At 38.9% G+C, this 22503-nt stretch overlaps 1 protein-coding gene across 2 annotated transcripts in view; it reads right to left on the bottom strand.

Annotated features, from left to right (window-relative positions):
* Window positions 1–22503, bottom strand: part of LOC124798690 (guanine nucleotide exchange factor subunit Rich) — a 305412-nt gene that overhangs the window by 112853 nt on the left and 170056 nt on the right. For both annotated transcript variants that reach the window (XM_047262195.1, XM_047262196.1), the window contains 2 exons: window positions 14145–14254; window positions 12122–12253 (listed from right to left, as the gene is read on the bottom strand). In XM_047262195.1, coding sequence (XP_047118151.1) covers window positions 12122–12253; window positions 14145–14254 — 242 coding nt within the window. The remainder of the gene's footprint in view (window positions 1–12121; window positions 12254–14144; window positions 14255–22503) is intronic.

Raw genomic sequence — 22503 nt, 5'->3', positions numbered from 1 at the left:
TGGCAGGTCGATAGATACACAAACAAACACAAACACACACACAAAATTCAAGCTTTCGCAACAAACTGTTGCCTCATCAGGGAAGAGGGAAGGAGAGGGAAAGACGAAAGGATGTGGGTTTTAAGGGAGAGGGTAAGGAGTCATTCCAATCCCAGGTGTGGAAAGACTTAACTTAGGGGGAAAAAAGGACAGGTATACACTCGCGCACACACACACATATCCATCCACACATACACAGACACAAGCAGACATTTGTAAAGGCAAAGAGTTTGAGCAGAGATGTCAGTCCAGGCGGAAGTACAGAGGCAAAGATGTTGTTGAAAGACAGGTGAGGTATGAGCGGCGGCAAATTGAAATTAGTGGAGATTGAGGCCTGGCGGATAACGAGAAGAGAGGATATACTGAAGGGCAAGTTCCCATCTCCGGAGTTCTGACAGGCTGGAGTTAGTGGGAAGCATCCAGATAACCCGGACGGTGTAACACTGTGCCAAGATGTGCTGGCCGTGCACCAAGGCATGTTTAGCCACAGGGTGATCCTCATTACCAACAAACACTGTCTGCCTGTGTCCATTCATGCAAATGGACAGTTTGTTGCTGGTCATTCCCACATAGAAAGCTTCACAGCGTAGGCAGGTCAGTTGGTAAATCACGTGGGTGCTTTCACACGTGGCTCTGCCTTTGATCGTGTACACCTTCCGGGTTACAGGACTGGAGTAGGTGGTGGTGGGAGGGTGCATGGGACAGGTATTACACCGGGGGCAGTTACAAGAGGGTATATATATACTAAGATGGTGCAGTTATTATGTCTAAGTACATTTCAACAGCTGAAAACTACTGTTTCCTGTACATTTCTTGACAACAATCTTTACATGATACTATGCCTACTATAATCATATGTTTAATCTGGTCTATCTACACTTAATACAATGATATACTGTTACAAGTAATATAATCCTTTATAATCACCTATTATCAATGTAATTTCAAACTTATGAATGTTTATTCATATGCACGGCTGCTTGTAATATTTTCTGCCTATACTTAATACAATGATATACTGTTACATGCAACATGGTTCTCAGTAATCACTTATTATCAATGTTCTATTCCTTTCAAAAGAAATGCACTTACTATAATTAATCTACCACTTACAGGCACAAAATAAAAAACTAACAAACACAAACATATACACAAAATTCAAGCTTTCGCAACCCACGGTTGCTTCATCAGGAATGAGGGAAGGAGAGGAAAAGTCGAAAGGATGTGGGACCCATCTCCTCTTCCTCAAAATCGCCCTCTCCAAACCTTCCAGGAATTTCTCACTTCCAGCCTTGCCTCTCAATCCTCCTTGAAAAACCTTAATCCTACTCCCAACATCACCACAGCTGAAGCCCAGGCTATCCATGATCTGAAGGCTGACCGATCCATCGTCATTCTACTGGCGGACAAGGGTTCCACAACCGTGGTACTTGATCGTCGAGAGTATGTGGCTGAGGGACTGCGTCAGCTTTCAGATAACACTACATACAAAGTTTGCCAAGGTGATCCCACTCCTGATGTCCAGGCGGAGCTTCAAGGAATCCTCAGAACCTTAGGCCCCCTAAAAAACCTCTCACCTGACTCCATCAACCTCCTGACCCCACCCACACCCCGCACCCCTACCTTCTTCCTAAAATTCACAAACCCAATCATCCCGGCTGCCCTGTTGTAGCTGGTTACCAAGCCCCCACAGAACGTATCTCTGCCTACGTAGATCAACACCTTCAACCCATTACATGCAGTCTCCCATCGTTTATCAAAGACACCAACCACTTTCTTGAATGCCTGGAATCCTTACCCAATCTGTTACCCCCAGAAACCATCCTTTTAACCATTGATGCCACTTCCTTATACAAAAATATTCCTCACGTCCAGGGCCTCGCTGCGATGGAGCACTTCCTTTCATGCTGATCACCTGCCACCCTACCTAAAACCTCTTTCCTCATTACTTTAGCCAGCTTCATCCTGACTTACAACTTCTTCACTTTCGAAGGCCAGACATACCAACAATTAAAGGGAACAGCCATGGGTACCACGATGGCCCCCTCGTACGCCAACCTATTTATGGGTCACTTAGAGGAAGCCTTCTTGGTTACCCAGGCGTGCCAACCCAAAGCTTGGTACAGATTTATTGATGACATCTTCATGATCTGGCCTCACAGTGAAGAAGAACTCCAGAATTTCCTCTCCAACCTCAACTCCTTTGGTTCTATCAGATTCACCTGCTTCTACTCCAAATCCCATGCCACTTTCCTTGACGTTGACCTCCATCTACCCAATGGCCAGCTTCACACATCGGTCCACATCAAACCCACCAACAAGCAACAGTACCTCCATTATGACAGCTGCCACCCATTCCATATCAAACGGTCCCTTCCCTACAGCCTAGGTCTTCATAGCAAACGAATCTGCTCCAGTCCGGAATCCCTGAACCATTACACCAACAACCTGAAAACAGCTTTTGCATCCCGCAACTACCCTCCTGACCTGGTACAGAAGCAAATATCCAGAGCAACTTCCTCATTCCCTCAAACCCAGAACCTCCCATAGAAGAACCCCAAAAGTGCCCCACTTGTGACAGGATACTTTTGGGACTGGATCAGACTCTGAATGTGGCTCTTCAGCAGGGATACGACTTCCTCAAATCCTGCCCTGAAATGAGATCCATCCTTCATGAAATCCTCCCCACTCCACCAAGAGTGTCTTTCCGCCGTCCACCTAACCTTCGTAACCTCTTGGTTCATCCCTATGAAATCCCCAAACCACCTTCCCTACCCTCTGACTCCTATCCTTGTAACTGCCCCCAGTGTAAAACCCGTCCCATGCACTCTCCCACCACCACCTACTCCAGTCCTGTCACCCGGAACGTGTACATGATCAAAGGCAGAGCCACGTGTGAAAGCACCCACATGATTTACCAACTGACCTGCCTACACTGAGAAGCTTTCTATGTGGGAATGACCAGCAACAAACTGTCCATTCGCATGAATGGACACAGGCAGACAGTGTTTGCTGGTAACGAGGATCACCCTGTGGCTAAACATGCCTTGGTGCACGGCCAGCACATCTTGGCACAGTGTTACACCGTACAGGTTATCTGGATACTTCCCACTAACACCAACCTATCAGAACTCCGGAGATGGGAACTTTCCCTTCAATATATCCTTTCTTCGCGTTACCCACCAGGCCTCAACCTCCACTAATTTCAAGTTGCCGCCGCTCATACCTCACCTGTCATTCAACAACATCTTTGCCTCTGTACTTCCACCTCGACTGACATCTCTGCCCAAACTCTTTGCATTTACGTATGTCTGCTTGTGTCTGTATATATATTCGTATTTCCCTCTCCTTCCCTCTTTCCTGATGAAGCTTGAATTTTGTGTGTGTGTTTGTTAGTGTCTCTATCAACATACCAATGCTTTCGTTTGGTAAGTTACACCATCTTTGTTTTTAGATATATTTTTCCCACGTGGAACGTTTCCCCCTGCCTTATATAAAATTCTGTAACATTATAAACACATGAACTATGTCCTTGAACTTGATGTAAGACTTATATATGCCAGGAGATTTGTAAAGGGAACATCTATATCACTTGGCTGAGATTCCAGTAATTTTAATTTTATATCTCAGACCTGCCTCTTGTTTAATTTTGAAAAGGTAACAAAAATTTCTTTTGCCATTATCACACTTGACTCTGTGATGTTTAGAAAATATATTGATGAATACGAAAGTACTTCACATAATGTGAACATTTGTTTATTTTTTTTATATGAGATATGCTGTAATTTGATGCATTTGGCTACCTTATTTCTATTTTTTCATATTTATATAATAATTTATGTTTGAGCAGCAACAGATATCAGAGGAACACAGTAATTCTGTACCTCGCTCTAGTAATTTTCATGTATGTGTCTCAGATTTCAACACTGTATGTAATTTATTATCTTTGATCAAATCCAGATACTAGAGGGACTGCTTATTAAGTCAGCTCATAGGATCTAGCATTTGTTACATGGTTAAACAATACAGCACTGTATTTGTCATTTACTCTGTCCAGCAGAACGCTATTTGTTCACCCTTCGTTGATCACTCAATAGAGAGTGTTGGGGTTAATTTTCGGGGACTGGGATGGTAAAGCTGTGCAAGTCTGTTCTGCAGAGAATGTCGAACACTCTTCTCCCTCCGGCGCCACAGTGGAACACACTGGAACAGTGGGGGTCCTAAGTAGGAGGGTATCCTGTCTTTGGGGTCTGTCGTCTTTTCTTCTTCAACTCCAACACTTCAAACCTTCTATTTCATTTCTTACTTCTCATTAGAGTACCAAGCTACCCTTCCCTCTGTCCACATGCATATGTCTCTGTTGCTGAGACCCTTCTCATTTACCGTGTCAGCTTTATTAAGCAACTAAAACCTATTCTATAGGAGGATCTGGGGAACATTTCTGCATTATTAGATGTAACTATTCTCAGTCATACTATATTATTTATTTATGTCTAATTTTGTTGAATGTTGTCACCCAAGTGGTAAACATTTACTTATGTATTTACTTTGCTATATACTAGCATCTGAATCTTCTGTTTCATTTACTACTACTCATTTGAGTACCAAGTTATCCTTTTCTCTGTCCACATGCATATGTCCTTATTGCTGAGACTCATCTTATTTACCTTGTCAGCCTATTAAATGACTAAAGTCTATTTTATAGGAGAATCTGAGAAACAAGCTAGTATTTCTGCACTATTGAAGATACTGAATTCACTTAAATATGTTATAATATATAATGCTCAAACCAACTTACCAATGTATAAAACCTATTCATATTTTGTCGTGAAGTACCAATCATTTATAATTCATTTATTGTGTATTTTCACCCAAGTGGTGAACACGTACCTGTATATAAGGCCCAACCACATAGTTGTTGCTGCTGTTTCAATTATTTATAAAACACAACTAATATGATTTATTAGTCACTTATTCAAGTTATTGTATATTGTTACTCAAAGTAATACGTAACCACACTCTTATGTCTCATTCCGTTATTGTCAGCACTTACTGTAAAGAGAAAAGCAACAACTGTGTTGTGCAAATATTCCTGAAAAAATACATTAATTTTTGCACGATTGTAAAGGACAAGATTGAAGCATCGGAAGTGTCTTGACAAAAGAAAAATGGAAAGATTGGACATCGTTCAGACATTGCATTCTATATATGTAGGGTGAATTATGTTAAACTGCTGAGGAACTATACTCCAAGAATTTACTTTTACTACACTATAATAATATATTTGTTATTCAATACTAAATGTAAATGTCAATATAAACTGCAGAGAATAGGGGTGTAGCACTTTAAAAAAATTGTACTAGTATCATTTTAGTGATATGTTATCAAAGAACAAGTTAAAACTACAATATGAGATTTAAGACGGGAAATGTTTAAAAACGAACAGTTAGAATTTTTCTGAACTGAACTATTCTATTCAAAACAATCAATTATGCAATATATATGATGGTCATAAATAGTGGAGTATGAGCCACATTTCAGGTTTTGCAACGAAGAACTTCCGAAGAGCTGAGATCTACAGTGTACTTCATTTCAGTGTTCTTCATTGCGCATAGAGGAGACTGAACACTTTGTTATATTATGGTCCAATACTTGGCGTACTTGCCAAAGATAGGAGATGGATAAATACAAACAGATATGGATTTTAAGTATTGTAACATCTGATAGTAACATTTGTTCCACAATGCATCGCCAATATTGAGAAAGGGTTATACACACCAGTGTCTCCATTGCACTCAGGAGAACCTGGAGGATCTAATAACAGACGTAAATATACAGAAACAAGACCAATTCAGCTAACCTCCAACGGATAATTTTCTGACTGAAATAGATCTTCATATTCATGTTGTAATACAAGCTGCAGACAAATTCTGTGAATTAACTTGTTCTTTCTTTGTGCTATTAATTAATATTTTGTTTAATTTAGTTGAATCTTATACAAAATAATTTATGATAATTTTACGTATTTGGTTGCACATATCTTCCACGAATTGTTTGTTAATCCAATTGATTGTAAAATGAAGACTGTTATGAAGATCTGTCAGAAAAGGTTTTGTTTAACTTTCAGTTGCACAAATCCTTTCGGGGGTTGTTGAAACATAACAGTCTAATAGAAACTTACTATACACGTAAATTTTAACCATAAACAGTAATTTTTGACATAGAGGTGTATGGAAATATGTACTTGTGAAAAAGTTACGGAGAAAACAATTACAGAATCTTAATTACACTAATGTGTAGAATTCAGTTAACTGGTAGAAACATTTTATATATCAATCTTCTGCAATTAGTAAATATAACAAGTGTATTGTTAACATTTGACACCTAAGGATTTATACACGATATAATTAGTATATAGAATAGAATTCACTTGTGTTTAATATATTAGAACATACATACTCATTGAAATGTGTCATTTGTTTTAGGATGAGAATTTTAATTGTTAATTATTGAAATAATCATTTTAAACAATGCTGAGGATTGTTCGGGATTGTTAAGAAAGTATAAATAGTTACAGCCATGTTGGCAAAGGAGGTCATTCTGGTTTTGGTTTCTGAGCAGTGAGCATGTAGCTGCTCCTTTTGTATTTTAAGTATAGTTTGCCTTTGTAATAATACTTTAATTTTGTTTTGAAAGTATAATAAAAATTATGAAACTTAACACAAGATTAAACTAAATTAACTCTTCAGTAGTTGAGTTACAGTGACTGACAATGTACTCAGGACGACGGCTGTGGCAGATCATGAGTAACTATGAACAACCCAATTATTATGAGTAGTTAAGACATGTTATAAACTGAAATTTGACTCCGAAATTATTGGTATGTTGGAGCACCACTTAAATAATTTGACTGTTCAGGGGCTTCCTTTACCAGGATACAGATTAGCTGTCTGTTTTTCAAGGAGTTCCTTGTGGGGTGTGGGACTGGCTATGTATGTAAATAACAGTATTCCATTTGAGTCCATAGACTTATCATGACACTACAATGAACAGATACAGTAGAGCGTCGATTATCCGAAGTAATTGGGGGACATGGGTGTTCGCAAAACTGGTTTGTTCGGATAATTGAACTGTACATGTTTATTTGCCAAAAAGAAGTACTGTACAGTAAATTTATTCATAAAAACATGCATCTCTTTTAGTATTAGAAAGTAACATACAAAGGCAACTTCAGTAGGAATACATAATATGTGGCACAGTTTATTAAACAAAAATATATACATATTACATACGCATTTTGCATGAACAATACACACAGTATACAAAATTAACGTTTAAAAAATCCTTTATTTTGGTCTGTCTAAACAAACCTACATGCTTACGAGCAGCTAAGTCACGTACTTTTTTCATTACAGATATCTGAAACCGGTCACTCTCATCTTGGGCTTCAAACCATTGCAAGGCAGTATCTAAACAAGTGAACACCTCAGAAGCTGTTGGTATACTTTCATCTTCACTTTCTGGAGCACTGATTGATGAGATGCTGGCGGCGTCATCTTTATCAGTGACGACGTTTACAATCTCGCTGCCCTGCATGATTTGGTGTCCTGGATCTGCATCATCGATATTCATCCATTCATGAACGTCTTCTTCATCACATTCGTGGCAATCTATTTCTTTTAGCATACCGAGAATTTTGCACATATCATTCTGTTCGTCATTTTCAATCATACCTTGTGAATTTTCTTCTGTGTTCAAAATTTTATTCCAGGTTTTCTTCAAATTCTCTTCCTTTACACTATTCCATGCTGCGCTGATCATGTAGGACGCGTCTTTCACGTCAATATTCTTATGATTTCTTAAGAGACTTTCTTCTCCATCCTCTTCTCTTTCTAACAATAACTTACGCAACAATTCTTTCCTGTAATATCATTTGAAAGTCTCAATAATGCCTTGATCCATGGGCTGTAATAAGGAGGTTACTTTAGGTGGAAGAAATATTACCTTTATGAACTCGTCTTTTTCGTTTAAAATATCACATGACGGATGAGTTGGTGCGTTGTCAAGGAGAAGTAGTGTTTTCTCCCTCTTCCCATTCTTTAGCTGATGAGCTTTTACAGAGGGAACAAAAATGTCCAGAAACCACTTCATAAAAATCGTACTATCCATCCAGGCACTCTTTTGTGAGGTGTACACAACAGGCAAGGCTGACATATTAACGTGCTTGAAACAAAGCGGTTTGTTACTTTTACCAATGACGAACATACGCAGTCGGTGATTTCCAGTAGCATTAGCACAAGCCAAAGCTGTAATACGGTCCTTGCTTGTTTTAGGACCAGGTGCTGCTAATTCATGACGTGAAACAAGAGTTTTTTTCGGTAAAGCTTTCCAGTTAAGTCCAGTTTCGTCAGCATTGTAAACGTTTTCAAGAGCATAATCGTCTTCCCTTAATACGTCCCTTAGTTTGACTTTGAAAGAATCAGCTGCTGAAGAATCAGCCGACAATTTTTCTCCCTGTATTGTTATCTCACGAATGCCGTGTCTTGACTTGAAGCATTTTAATAAGCCCATGCTTGCTTTAAAGTTTGAAGGCCCTCCAAGTTTTTCGTTGAACTGCATTGCCTGCTCACACAGAATGGGACCTGAGATAGGTTCTCCTTCCAATCTCTTTTGTGTAAACCACTTGTAAACAGCATCATCTAGTTCTGTGTTAGTGGCGAGCTTCATAGTTTTACGGCTTGTTGATCCATCAGTAGAATCAAGCAGAGCTATAAAATTTTGCTATGCTCGTCTTTTGTTTTTTTATATCCGTAATTGTCGACTTCCCCACCTTGTACTCATTGGATAAAGTGGTTGCAGATTCGCCTTCTTCTAACCTTTTAATAATCTCTTACTTGTGCCTCATAGAAAGGACAACACGTTTACGTTTAAGCATTTTGTATCGTCAAGTTCACTTCTTCACGCAGCAGCACACAAGTGGTCGTAACAGAGAACAGAAGGTGACTGTTTGCACCGTGAGAAGCTCTTCTTGGGGGCAATCCTTCAAACTGCGCGGAGCAGCACGCCTCAACTCTAAGCTGGCGCAGCTGTTGCTGTGAACAGCTTTGATACTGCCGCTACTTCTACTGCCAGTGCCAAGCCGACAGAAGTGTGATGATTGTTGAAACACAGCGACTGGCGGCTTGGCCGGTCAGCAGCGCCTTGTGAAGGCCCCATTAGAAGCAATGTTCCGCCAGCGGTGGCCCAGTGCGGCGACTACTGTGGGAAACTTGGTTTGGGAGTGAGGGGGTTGACGGACGGCAGGGTGGGAGAGTAACAGGTGCGAGCGAGTACACAGTTCGGTTAAGCGGTCGTTCGGTTGACCAACGTTCGGATAATCGATGCTCTACTGTATTTGAATGTTGTGAGGGACAGTTGAATTTCGTGAAACTAAACTTCTAATTATTGTTGTTTTCTGCTCACACTAGAGAGGGCTCTTGATTCACTTTGTAGGAAGTACCAGAAATTAGTTATATGTGGTGACTTCAGTATAAATTTTGTGTATGATGGTAAATTCATATGATCTGATGCACACTGTGTTTTTCTCCAACTAGTATGGAAGGGAACAGTAGCTCAGTCATAGACAATATTTTTATTCATTCTTCATTACTAGATGGGCATTTTGTTAGTAAAAGTGTGAATGGCCTTCCAGATCATGATGCACAAATTTTAACACTAAAAGGCTTTTGCACTCAAACAAATGTCACATGTAATTACAGACTATGTAGGAAAGTTAATCCAACAGCAATAGAGTGTTTTTTAAACCTCGTCAAGAAACAAGAGTGGCAGGATTTTTATAGTGCTGATAACACGGACGATAAATATAATGCTTTCCTTAACACATTTCTCATGCTCTTTGAGAGTTGCTTTCCAGAAGAACATTCTAAACGGGGTACTAGCAGTAACAGGCAGCTCGGCTGACTAGCAGGATAAGGATATCATGTAGAACAAAGCAGGAAGTACATCAAAATGTTAGAAGTAGTTACAATCAAGCTGTAGTACCCCATTACAAACAATATTGTAAAGTGCTTACAAATGTTATTAGGAAGGAAAAGAATATGTGGTATGCAAGAAGAACAGCTAATTCACAGGATAAAATTAAAACCATATGGCCAGTTGTGAAGGTAGTGCCTGGTCAACAGCACAACGTCGACGATATAAAGTCAGTTTGCAGTAAAAATATTTCTGTTACTGATAAATCAGATGTGTGTACAGTATTTGACAATCATTTTCTGAGAATTGCTGGTGAATTAAATAAAAATTTAGCTTCTACAGAGAATCATATAAACTCTCTTGGCAAATGCCTTTCGAAGACTGATGTCTGAAATACTCCTCTGTGATACAGACAAGGGGGAGACTGAGTCAATAAATAAATCACTGAAGATGATGGAGTGCCTAGCAGAATATTAAAGTACTGTGCTGCACATGTTACCCCTGTATTTAGCCATATTTGTAATTTTTCCTTTACGAATGGTCAGTTTCCTGAGCGATTAAAGTACTCAGTAGTAAAGCCGCTTTATAAAAAGGAAGAAAGGGATAATGTAGACAATTTTAGACTTATTTCTATGCCACCAGTGTTTGCTAAAGTTATTGAAAAGGCTGTGTATGTAAGGATAATTGATCATTTTGTATCGCACGATTTGCTATAAACTGCGGTTTAGAAGCCGCTTAACAATTGAAAATGCTATATTCTCTTTCCTGTGTGAGGTACTGGATGGGTCAAACAAAAGATTTTGAATGCTAGACATATTTTTTGATTTAAGTAAGGTGTTTGATTGCGTTGGTTGCAAAATATTGCTCCCGAAATTGGACCATTATGGAATATGGGGAGTAGCTCACACTTGGTTCACCTCTTACTTTAGCAACAGACAGCAAAAGGTCATTATTCACAGTGTTGCGAATGGCTGTGATGTGGGGTCTGAATGGGGTACGGTCAAGTGGGGGGTGCCCCAGGGATCAGTGTTGGGGCCACTCCTGTTCCTTATTTATATAAATGATATGCCATGTAGTATTACAGGTAATCCTAAAATATTTCTGTTTGCTGATGACATTAGCTTGGTAGTGAAGTATGTTGTGTGCAACATTGGCTCAGTTACAAATAGTGCAGTTCATGACTGAAGTTCATGACGTGTAGAAAATAAAACTAAATCACAGTAAGACTCAGTTTTTACAGTTTCTGAGACACAATTCAACAAAACCTAATGTTTTAATTTCATAAAATGGTCATATGATTAGTGAAACTGCAAAGTTCAGATTTCTAGGTGTTCAGATAGAGAGTAAACTGTCATGGAACACCCACATTCAGCATCTTGTTCAAAGACTTAATGCTTCCATTTTTACTATTCGAATGGTATCTGAAGTGAGTGATGATTTGATACGAAAATTAGTCTACTTTGCTCATTTTCATTTGCTTATGTCATATGGTATTATATTCTGGGGTAACTCTCCCCATTCTAAAAGGATATTTTTGGCTCAAACAGGCAGTTCGGGCAAAAAGTGGTGTAAGTTCAAGAACCTCTTGTCAACCCCTGTTCAAGAGTCTGGGCATTTTGACTTTTGCCTCTCAATATATATATACCTTGCTGTCATTTCTTGTCAACAATATTAGCTTATTCCAAAGAAAATCAGCTTTCACTCAGTTAATACTTGGCAGAAATCAAACCTGCATTTGGATCGGACTTCCTTAACTGTTGTGCAAAAAGGTGTGCAGTATACTGCTGCTTCCATTTTCAATAAGCTACCACTCAAATTCGAAAATCTTAGCAGTAGTAAGCAAATTGAAGAGTTTCCTAATGGTCACTCATTCTATTCTGTCGAGGAGTTCCTTCAAAAAGTACGCTGATTCTTGTTGTATTGTTGATTGTGTTTACTTGAACTTATGGATTGACTTTTTTCAGGTTCATAAACTTTTTTTTGTCTGTTATTACTTTTATGTTTTTTAATTTCATGTACAGACACATTCCATGGCCTTTGAGATTTGCTCCTCAATTTGGTCCTACAGAACTTTACGTGTAAATAAATAAAATAAATAAATGTCAGTTACCTCATGTAGTAGAAGTTCAAGAGAATGGGAGAAGTAGGGAAGATTAGTGCAACTTCGGGCTATTTCCCAAGCATGAAAGCCTAAATTTCGACGAATTAGTTGTCTGAGGATTTGATGTAGATACACCTGGCTCTGAAACACACAGTAATGTACACACAAGACATTTAAGGACATTTACATTTCTTTTGAAGTACAGTATGAAAATTAAGGAAAATCACGTTTTCCTCAATTAACTGACAATTTATAAGAACAACACAATAAAGTGGGGTATTTAAGACATAAAGTCAGTTTCAGCAATCTCCTAACCTATTTATCAGACTAAATGTTGCACTGTTATTACTTGCCTTGGCAGATGCTTGTCTTGCACATGATGTACTGTTCCCTGTATAACATATTATAAAATAATCTAAACGATGAAACCCAATTCACACTTTTCTCACATGGCATCCTGAAAGCTTTGGAACAAGGTAGTCAGGTAGATGCCGTATTTCTTGATTTCCAAAATGCATCTGACTCAGTGCCACACCTGTGTTCATTGTCAAAAGTACAATCATATGGAGTATCAAGTGAAATTTGTGACTGGACTGAGGACTTTTTGGTAGGGAGGACACAGCATGTTATCTTGCATGGAGAGTCATTATCAGATGTAGAAGTAACTTCAGGTGTGTCCCAGGGAAGCGTGTTGGAACCCTTGCTGTTCATGTTGCATATAAATGACCTTGCAGACAATATTAATAGTAACATGAGACTTTTTGCAGATGATGCAGTTATCTATATGAAGTAACCCTACTATCTGAAAGAAGCTGCATAAATATACAGTCAGATATTACTAAGATTTCAAAACGGTGCAAAAGTTGGCAACCTGCTTTAAATATTGAGAAATGTAAAATTGTGCACTCCACAACAAAACGAAAAAAAGTACTATCCTATGATTATAATATCAATGAGTCACTTTCGAATTGGCCAACTCATACAAATACCCAAGTGTAACACTTTCTAGGGATATGTAATGGAATGATCACAAAGACACAGTTGTAAGTAAAGTACGCAGATGACTTTGATTTATTGGTAGAATACTGGGAACTGCAATCAGTCTACAAAGGAGATTAGTAAGCAATCACCTGTGCAACCAGTTCCAAAATACTACTCAAGTGTGTGGGACACATACCAAGTAGGACTAACAGGAGATATTGTAAATACACAGAGAAAGGCAGCATGAATGATCACAGGTTTGTCTGATCCATAGGAAAGTGTCACAGAGGTACTGAAGGAATTGAGCTGGCATGCTCTTGAAGACAGACACAAACTATCCTGAGAAAGTCTATTAACAAAGTGGCAAGAAATATAAATTAAATAATGACTCTGGAAATATACTACAACCCCCTACATATCGCTCACATAGGGGTCATGAGGGTACATTTAGGACAATTACTGCACACATAGAGGCATTCAAACTATCATTCTTCCATGCTCTATAGGTGAATGGAAACAGGAAGAAATTCTAATAATTGGTGCAATGGGGAGTACTCTCTGCCACGCAGAGAATAGATGAAGATGTAGGTAAAGATGTATATGGACAATAAACTTTTCTTGAAAAAAAATTATGACTATCCACTGATTGTTTTAGAATTACCCTCATACTCTACTATTCAGCATGCAGTCTTGCTGTGCCAGAGGATGGAACAAAATCATTATTTATAGCATTCTGTTCTACCTTATCAGTGATCAAATAGTTTGGATTATAACACATATCCTTTAACAGTAGTACAAGTTAATAATGTACTACAATAAATATTCACCTGAAAAAAATAAGAATATTCAATGCTACAAGACTCTGCAGTGATAACTGCTATTTGTTGAGTGCTAATTTGCAGCAACTGATAAAATATAATATTATTGTAATTATCTTTGTATTTTAATTATTTACTTCTTTATAAGTTTTACAATACAATTGTTTGTTTAAAGATACATAGCTATAAGGCAGTAATAAACAAAAGTAACTGAAAGCTGTTAAAATCCATACCGTTTTCTCCAGAAGGCAAAATGGTAAAGAAAACGGTGAGTTGCTATCAGATGTAAACAGCATTGTATCATTTTCAACTCCCAAAAGAATTGCATCTTCAAACAGTATAGCTGCAAGGAAAAAGAAAAAGACTTCTGTTGAAAGTTGTATGATAGTATAAGCAACATCTGATATACAACATGCAATCAATTCCAAGAAATCTGAGCGAAAGCTCAATCTATGAAGAACTTTGGTAGTGTAATGATTTTACAAGGTAGACCACATACACGACTCTCTTGTCTGGTATTCTGATAAGTTTCTGAGACCACGAAGTCAAACTGCAGATAAGCGGCAAGAAAACTATTGAGGCACATAAGTGTGAAAAGCTGTTCTCAACCCAAAGACTGATTTAAACATTTCAATTCTTTCCTAAGCACTATTCTGTTGGACGTAATAATATCCTTGCTTTCCTTCAACTGATGTACTAATTTATCCAGCCAGTCATTGGGGGCAGAGCATGGACCTACAGTTTAATGTGGTAACTAACGAATCATTGTTAGAAGTGAAATAAGCAATAAATAACACAAACAAATCCAAGGACCAACTGGTGGTATAATTGTGCACCTTTGGATTTGTCGTCAGGCACTTACCTACTGAACCATGAAGCCACTTTCAAGATGTTTCAATGATAAAAGATTCCCTAATGAGTTATAAGAGAACCAATATTTGAAACAGATAAAAAAACAAGACTGCTACATTCATTGTGAATATTGTGTAAAGACAATAACAAAAGAGTAATAAAGAAAACAGTATATATGGCCATAAAGCTAGTCATTCCCTTTTTACTCTATTAATGGGTGAAACTAATTCATCGTTAATGCTTAGAAGAGGACAGCAACCTGTTCAATTCTGTAACAAAGTGCACACTAGTATAACAGATCAAAACAATCAGGCCTTGATAGAGCACTAATTAAAAACACTGCTTGTAAAGGAGAACAGTCTTGGTTCGAGTCCTGGTTAAGCATACAATTTTAATCTCTCCAGAAATTCTGTAACAGTGCTCACTTTGCTGCAGTGTGAAAGATTCATTCTGAAAACAACTCCCAAGACTGCAACCAATATTTTTCTGTGATGTACACTCTCCTGATAGTGTTACTGTAGTAATATATGTCAGCAAGTTTGTAAAATAAGAGAGACAATGAGAGAATTGAACCTGTGCAGCCCATTCATGTCTTGAGTCTGCGCAGTTCTGTCGGTAATGGTAAGAAAACCACACTTGGAAAGCAAGGAAGCATGGATTCAATTCTAGCTCGTTTGTTTCTTTATTCTGTTTCTGGATCACAACTATGGTAATCTTTATGATGAAAAGACTGTCACAATTGAACTAACTGAATACTTATTTGCATTCAATAAATCCTTTATGGTATGGAATAAGCTGTAAAGGAGAAACAAATTGAAGCTGCATTTAAAAATATTTCTGCTGTCTGTTACACATTTTTCTCAATTTGCTGACTGTAAAGACTTTTATAGCTGTGTATTTCATTGCCTTCTGTGGCAAAGCAAGATCCACTAGAGGGATATGCAAATACTTTACCCTTCCAATACTGTTTTCTCTTACTACTTATATTATTTTTGAACTGCAATGAACTTTGTCCACTGGATAAATGTAGTATGATGCTGTTTTTTGTACTTCCAATGACTTAAACAGATACCTGCAAGATGTATGTGTGTGAACCTCACAAACAATTCTAATTAGTTTCTTTTGCACAGTCAATAGTTTTTATCTAATTGAGAAGTTAAACAGGAATATTATTCCCCAGAATAGAGGTCTGCCAGCCTGATATTTTGTAAGGGGTAAAAACTAAGAGGATGTGTCTACAATTGAGCAATGAAAATAAATTATTTTTAAAAAAATCATCATACAGTGTTGTTAATATTATTATTATTTTTAAGTGTCCAATAATGATCTAAAATTTTCACCTGTGAGTGTTAATGTGCGATACACTTCACTGCAAGTGAAAGTTTTTGAAACAAGTGTACAAACACCATTATTTTAAATTCCCAAGCAGTCAGTGATGAACTCTCATAACTGCAACCAGTTACTAATTTGACAGGGAGACCCAGAAGTCAGACCAAGCTGTCGTCTCACTTGTCACTCTTTGCTTCATCATTCAGTTGCTGGTTTGTGACCAAGTCATAATATCAGATAATGTGTTTATTTCCAAACTGACATTCCTTTTGGTGTTCCTTGCTTAGGAGTATGGTGAATATTTGAATAGCATAAGGTTGCTAATGTTTTTCACAAACTGAAGCTTCACCAACACAGGGCTGAAGCTTTGCACTACCGTGAAATAGAGGGTAGAGCACCATGGATAGGATTTGTGAACTGGAGTGGCAATCATCAAAACAAAGGTGTTTTTTGTTGTTACAGGATCTTCTCATGAAACTTCATTCAACTTTCCGCTCAGAATGTGAAAATATTTTATTATATTACATAGGGGGTAACAACCATCATAATAAAATAAAACAAAACTCGCACAGAAAGATTTAAGTTTTCTGTGCAAGAGTGGAGCAGTAGGGAAATAGCTTTGTCAGGTACTTAATTGTGAAGTGTAGAATAATCATGCAGATGAAGATGTAGAAGTTGTGTTTTAGTCCTTTAGGTGCCAGCCTCTGGAACATGATTTCAAGGTGGTGGAAGTGGTCCTCTTGAGATGTGACACAGTTGGAGCACCTTGTAATAATTTATCCATAAAACAGAGGAATATGGCAGGTGCTAAAAAGTTTTTGAACGGTGACCAATTATAATGGTAGAGGCCATATGGCACATTGATCACTAGGTAAGCTTGTGACACTGTGTCCAAAAAAATTTGAAATTGAACCTCTATGAGGACAATATTATTGAATAAGGTGCCCTGGCTTAATTTTGCAAAGGGTTCATCCAGGGTCAATAAAGAATAATATTCCACTTCAGCTTTTGCATTAATCGTACTTTAAAATCCCCAGTCTTTAGGTGCTGTTGAGTTTGTGTACTGTTACCAACGGAGAGGTGATTTGGATTGTATGGCATGTACAGTTTCATGAACAGTGCATCTTTAAGTGTGGAAAAAGTCTATCCCAAAAACATTACCCACTTTGGGAGCAGCTACATTAGTTTCAAGGTGCAACTTCACATAGTGTTTGCTTAAGAATGCAACTAAGTGCATTTGCTAGATTTCATTCTGAGAAGTCTGCACTTCTAAAAGTGTCCTCTGGAAATGGCATGTTGTCCCTCAGAACTTGTGCTGGAGAACTGACTGCCAAGTCTTCTTTCATCATAAACAACTCTATGCTACACATGCCATTTCATAAGCATGAGCTATTTGCATTACTCAAAAAAGGATCCGATACCAGCAATAAGTGGTTTCTCACTTCTGAGTGGGGATAAGATGCACTATAACATCCCCAATTAGAGAATCAATTTTAGCCTGGTGCTGACTTGTCAGAGGGCGCACCAGCTGACATGTGCCATCTGGGTATTGAAACCAAGGAGGATGACATGATTGTTCTGCCAGCTAGTAGGTCTCCATAATGATGTCAAGTGGCACTACAAGCTTGCTCCTCTTATTTTCCACAGAAACTGTGTCTCTTCCATTCCCATAAAATGGGTCACATATTTTGCAAAAGAAAACACACACAATACTCAAAAATACCAACAGCCTATACATAGGAACACATATGTATTGTCCAATTTCACAGGCTTGCATGGTGATTATTTTTCCCTTGCTCACATCAGTTACTTCATTTAAAATAAAATAATATACAAATTTTGTGGTGGCTGCCATTCTCTCACGAAAGAGTAAAACACTGAAAAGAGCACGATTCAAAGCAATGTGTGATCTGAATGCACAAATTACACAACTTAGGCAATGTGTTTGTTTAGCTTCTGTTTGTTGTGTGAGTACTTAATGCATCAGGATAATAGCACCTGTCACAACTCAAGTAGGAAAATTTATGGCTAATATTAAATGCAAATGGGTAATGGCTTATCTAATGCACTCTTTCCGTCAGATTCCTTTACAAAATATAGGTAGAAAGTTTACGAGTACTAATCAATACACCCCTTTGTTGCTTTGACACGCCAAAATTTCTGAATTATATATTAACTCGCAATCAAGTGCTTTTCTCTTCTACAACCTGATTAATACTGAATTTAGTTATTTCCATTTTTTAAATTTACACTCATGTATTTGGGAAATCCTCTTTATCCATGTTTGATCTGCAAGAATTTCAGATTTTCTATGCTTGTGGTTATGTGATGCTCAAATAGAAATATGAATTTGTTTCGAACTACTGAGGTCCTTCAAGAAAAATAACTCATATACTTCACTTAAGCCCTTCCTTCCTCATTCCATAATATTCTGAGGAAGAAAGTTGATTTTCCCTATCCCTCTACTCTTATGTGGTGAAATTGGAGTGTTTGTCAGTTTAATTCCCTTCAATTCAGACTGACTGAATCCTGAATTTTTTGCAAATTTCCTAGTAGAAGACATCAACTTGAAGCATGGAGCACAGAGAGATTAGGATACAATACTGCCTGTGATGACATTTGCATAAATTCATAAGACACTATAGGCTTCGAACTATTCTTTCTGCTCTGTGCTTGCAAGGCCGAAATGACAGGGGATGCATTTGGTCCCGGCTTCAACTGGATGATTCTCAGGATGACTATGTGAAACATCCCATCGCCAGGACCAAAGAAGCAAGACACTGGCTTGCATACAGGTCCTGAACACCCAGGAGAAAGATCAAGAGTGCTGTAACATCAAGGAAAGGCCAGTGAGATACAGACCAGAATACTTGAAATGGATTTTTATGCTTGTGTAGAAAGTGCAACTATCAGATGAACTACTAAAATGCTAATTTGGGCCATATCATACATTTTGTTGGTTGTTGGACATCACAGACAATTTGAGGATTATGATCCTATATCAAGAAGATAAAACTGCAGAGATGTTGTCCACATCATCCAATTGAAGCCCTACTAAAGTCATGAGGTACATAAGAAGATTGAGGCTTCTTGTTCAAGGAAACTGAAGAACAACTTTATGACTGTGTAGCTTTGATGGTGGGGAGAGGGGAACCTCTGTAGTTCATCATGAAGAGGATGCAACAACTTGACCACAATGTGAAAATTCATCAGCTCTGTCATACACAGAACCACTGACAAGATTTAAATCCAGGATGCTGTAGATGGCTCCAACGAGAACTTCTGAAATAGTGGGTCACTACTTCTCCAGGAGAGTGAACAATATCACAAACTGCAGTGCATGCAGTGTGGTGCAGCAGTTAGTGCCACTGGCTGGCATGTTGCAGGTTCCCAGTTCAAACCTGATTGATAGTAAGTATTTATTATTTAGTATTTGTCAATTGTGTTTCCAATGTTAGTAATTCTGGAATATTTGATGTTTGTTTGTATAAACATCAGCCCTCTGTTTTGGCTGTACACTGGAGTTTGTAATAAATGTGCTTTCAAGTACTTGTTGTATTTCATGTATGACTCTGCTTTCAGATTTGGACTGTAGTGTGGTTATAACACAACAAAATCTTAGGATCTTGAATAGCTCTCCGGTATTCAGCTGGTTGGCATCGTGTAAAAGGCATGGCATTTCAGCAAGCATACTTGTTGCCATCTTCAAGTGTTCCTTTTGATGGGGTGAAATCTCCTGGCTGCCACCTTTATATTCTCCTTCCTGCCCCTCCTGCTGGTGCCTGCAGGCGTGGACCTAGTGTGGTAGTGGAGGAAGTGTAGTGTCAGGCATTGAGGGTTCGGTTGGGTTGTTTGGGGGGGGGGGGGGGGCGGGGCAGACCAGACAGCGAGGTCATCGGTCTCATCAGATTAGGGAAGGATGGGGAAGGATATAAGCTGAGCCCTTTCAGAGGAACCATCCCGGCATTTGCCGGGAGTGATTTAGGGAATTAACGGAAAACCTAAATCAGGATGGCCAGATGCAGGATTGAAACGTCTTCCTCCCGAATGAGAGTCCAGAGTGCTAGCCACTGTGCCACCTCACTCATTCGGGCATTGATACAGGGCCTTCAGTAGTGCTGCAGGTAGTGCCAGATGGGGATCCCTCCTTGTGTAGTGACAGTTGTTCATCATCCTCTTCAGCTGTCAATGGGAGGAGACCTCCATGTAGAATGCTGCTGTGCTTTGATCACACCCAAAGCTTTGTCCTGGGTCTTTTTTAACTGAAAACAGCTGTCCTTTCTCATTAGTCCATCAGCCAGTCAGATCTCTACAGCTTCTTTGATAATACAATCCCAGAAGGTGTTGGCTTGTTACAACAACTTCTTGTTATCATAATATGTGGTATGTTCATGGGAGATGCAGTGCTCTGCAACAGTGGATTTTTGTTGGCTGAATGTTGCCTGCATGGTACTTATGTTCAGTGTATCTTTCCTGAACTGTCCAGAGAGTCTGGCCTACATGAATTTTTCCATACTGACAAGGGATGTGACAGAGTCTTCGAAGTGTTAGGTCATCCTTGACTGATCCTAATAAGGTTTTCCTGTTGGCTGGTGGGTAGAAATGCACTTGATGTTGAGTTTCCAGAGTGTTCTTCTAGTTTTTGGTGAATGTTCCCAATCTATGGAATAATCTCCATCACAATCACTTTGTCTAAGCCTTCAGCAGGCTGTGGCCTTGATTTCTTAGATTTTAAGACACATTGCGGTTGCTGTAACCATTTGTACGAAACATGGCTTGTAAGAACTGCAATTTGTCTGCTGTCATGATCTGAGATTTTGTGTCCTCTGTGCACTAGTATGCTTAGCACACCTTCTTGTTGTCAAGCGGCTTGCAAGTACAGATTGTATGTGTTTTTTTATGGTAGAAACTGTGCCAAGCATGTCATTTGGTCTTTGGTTGATGACCACATCCAGAAATGGAAGTTCATGCTTTTTCTCTATCTCCATCATGAAATTCGTGTTCTCGTGCAGCGAATTCAGGTGTTGCAGATAGTCTTGTAGGTGACATTATCCATGTGGTCAGATTATAAATGTTTTGTCTAGCTATTGAAAGAAGCACAAAGGCTTGTAGACTGTCAAGTCCAGGGCTTGCTCTTCTAATGCCTCCATAAACATACCGGCCGCCACTGGTGATAGTAGGCAGCCCATTGTTACTTTGTCTGTTTGTTCATAACAATTTCTGTGGAACAGAAAGTAGGTAGATGTAAGCACAAATTCAAAGATCTTGGTTAACGCTTGCCCAAAGTGTTCTACTATTAGGCTTAGAAAGTCTCTTACACATTGAGATACAATGTCGAAGCTCACCATGAGGTCTTCTAGGCACCAGTTGAAAGTTCTGGAGTGGCAGAATGAAATGTGCTGAATTTTGTATGTGGTGCTGGCATTTGCTCACTAAGGGGCGAGCATTACTGTCAGGCATTTCACTAATTCACATGTCGGTGTAACAATGTTGCTAACACTGGACGAAGAGACATTTCTTGCATGTGGACTTTAGATAGTCCTTAAAGGCAGTGCTCGTGGATGAAGTTTCTTCATTGTCTTCTTGTCTGGAAATGCATGTTGGAGAAGCTTGATGGTCTTCCTCTTCACACCCTAGTAGGTAGGATTTTCTTCAATTCTCCTGTATGTGTCATCCTCTAATAGGTCGTACAACTTTTGTTTGTAGCTAACTGCTTTTCTCTCTTCTTTGCAGATGTTTGGCTTTGGTAGACCTGCCCTGGTAAGTGTACAGCATTTTTCACCTTTTATCTCCTCTGTAGCGTCCCATGAAAACGCAAGAGAAACCTGTTCCACAGCGCTGATAAATTCAGCTGTTGGTATACACATTGCTGCCGGTGTGAAATTTAGTCCCTTTCTTTGTACATTGTTAATTACTTTCTCTGTACTCTTAATGACAGATTTCCAGTTTTTCTTGAGATAGTTTAGCTGCAAGGCTTTCAGATTTAGCAGTTTGTCTGCAGGTGGCTGATTGCTATGCCTTGTTGGCTTCAGACCAGCTAACTGCATTTATCTATCACCCCAAGTCAGGGGAGGGGAGAACATTGACACCAACTGCAGGTGGAGCGAGGAGAGTTCTCTTGAGGTCTCACTGAATCTGCATCGATGTACCAGATCCACTCCCTGACCAATACCAGGAGGGCTCTTCTGGTGATCTGGTTGGTGGCCGGAGTTCTGACGTGATAAATGACTTTTGCAAAGGATGGTATGATTTGGTGCTCTCGGTATCTCAGCAGAAACACAAGGGAAGCCAAAACACTCCATCCTGTTCCAATACTTATCAAGCTTCTTAATTATGCTGCACATCTCCTCCCCATAAAGGTACTTGATGTCCGATTTTGAACAGTTCTCGGGTATTCAGCCAGGTGGCATT

The sequence above is a fragment of the Schistocerca piceifrons genome, chromosome 5 (genome assembly GCF_021461385.2).
Source record: "Schistocerca piceifrons isolate TAMUIC-IGC-003096 chromosome 5, iqSchPice1.1, whole genome shotgun sequence".
NCBI lineage: Eukaryota > Metazoa > Arthropoda > Insecta > Orthoptera > Acrididae > Schistocerca > Schistocerca piceifrons.
The sequence above is the reverse complement of the archived record's forward strand: the minus strand, read 5'-3'. Positions and strand labels throughout refer to the sequence as shown.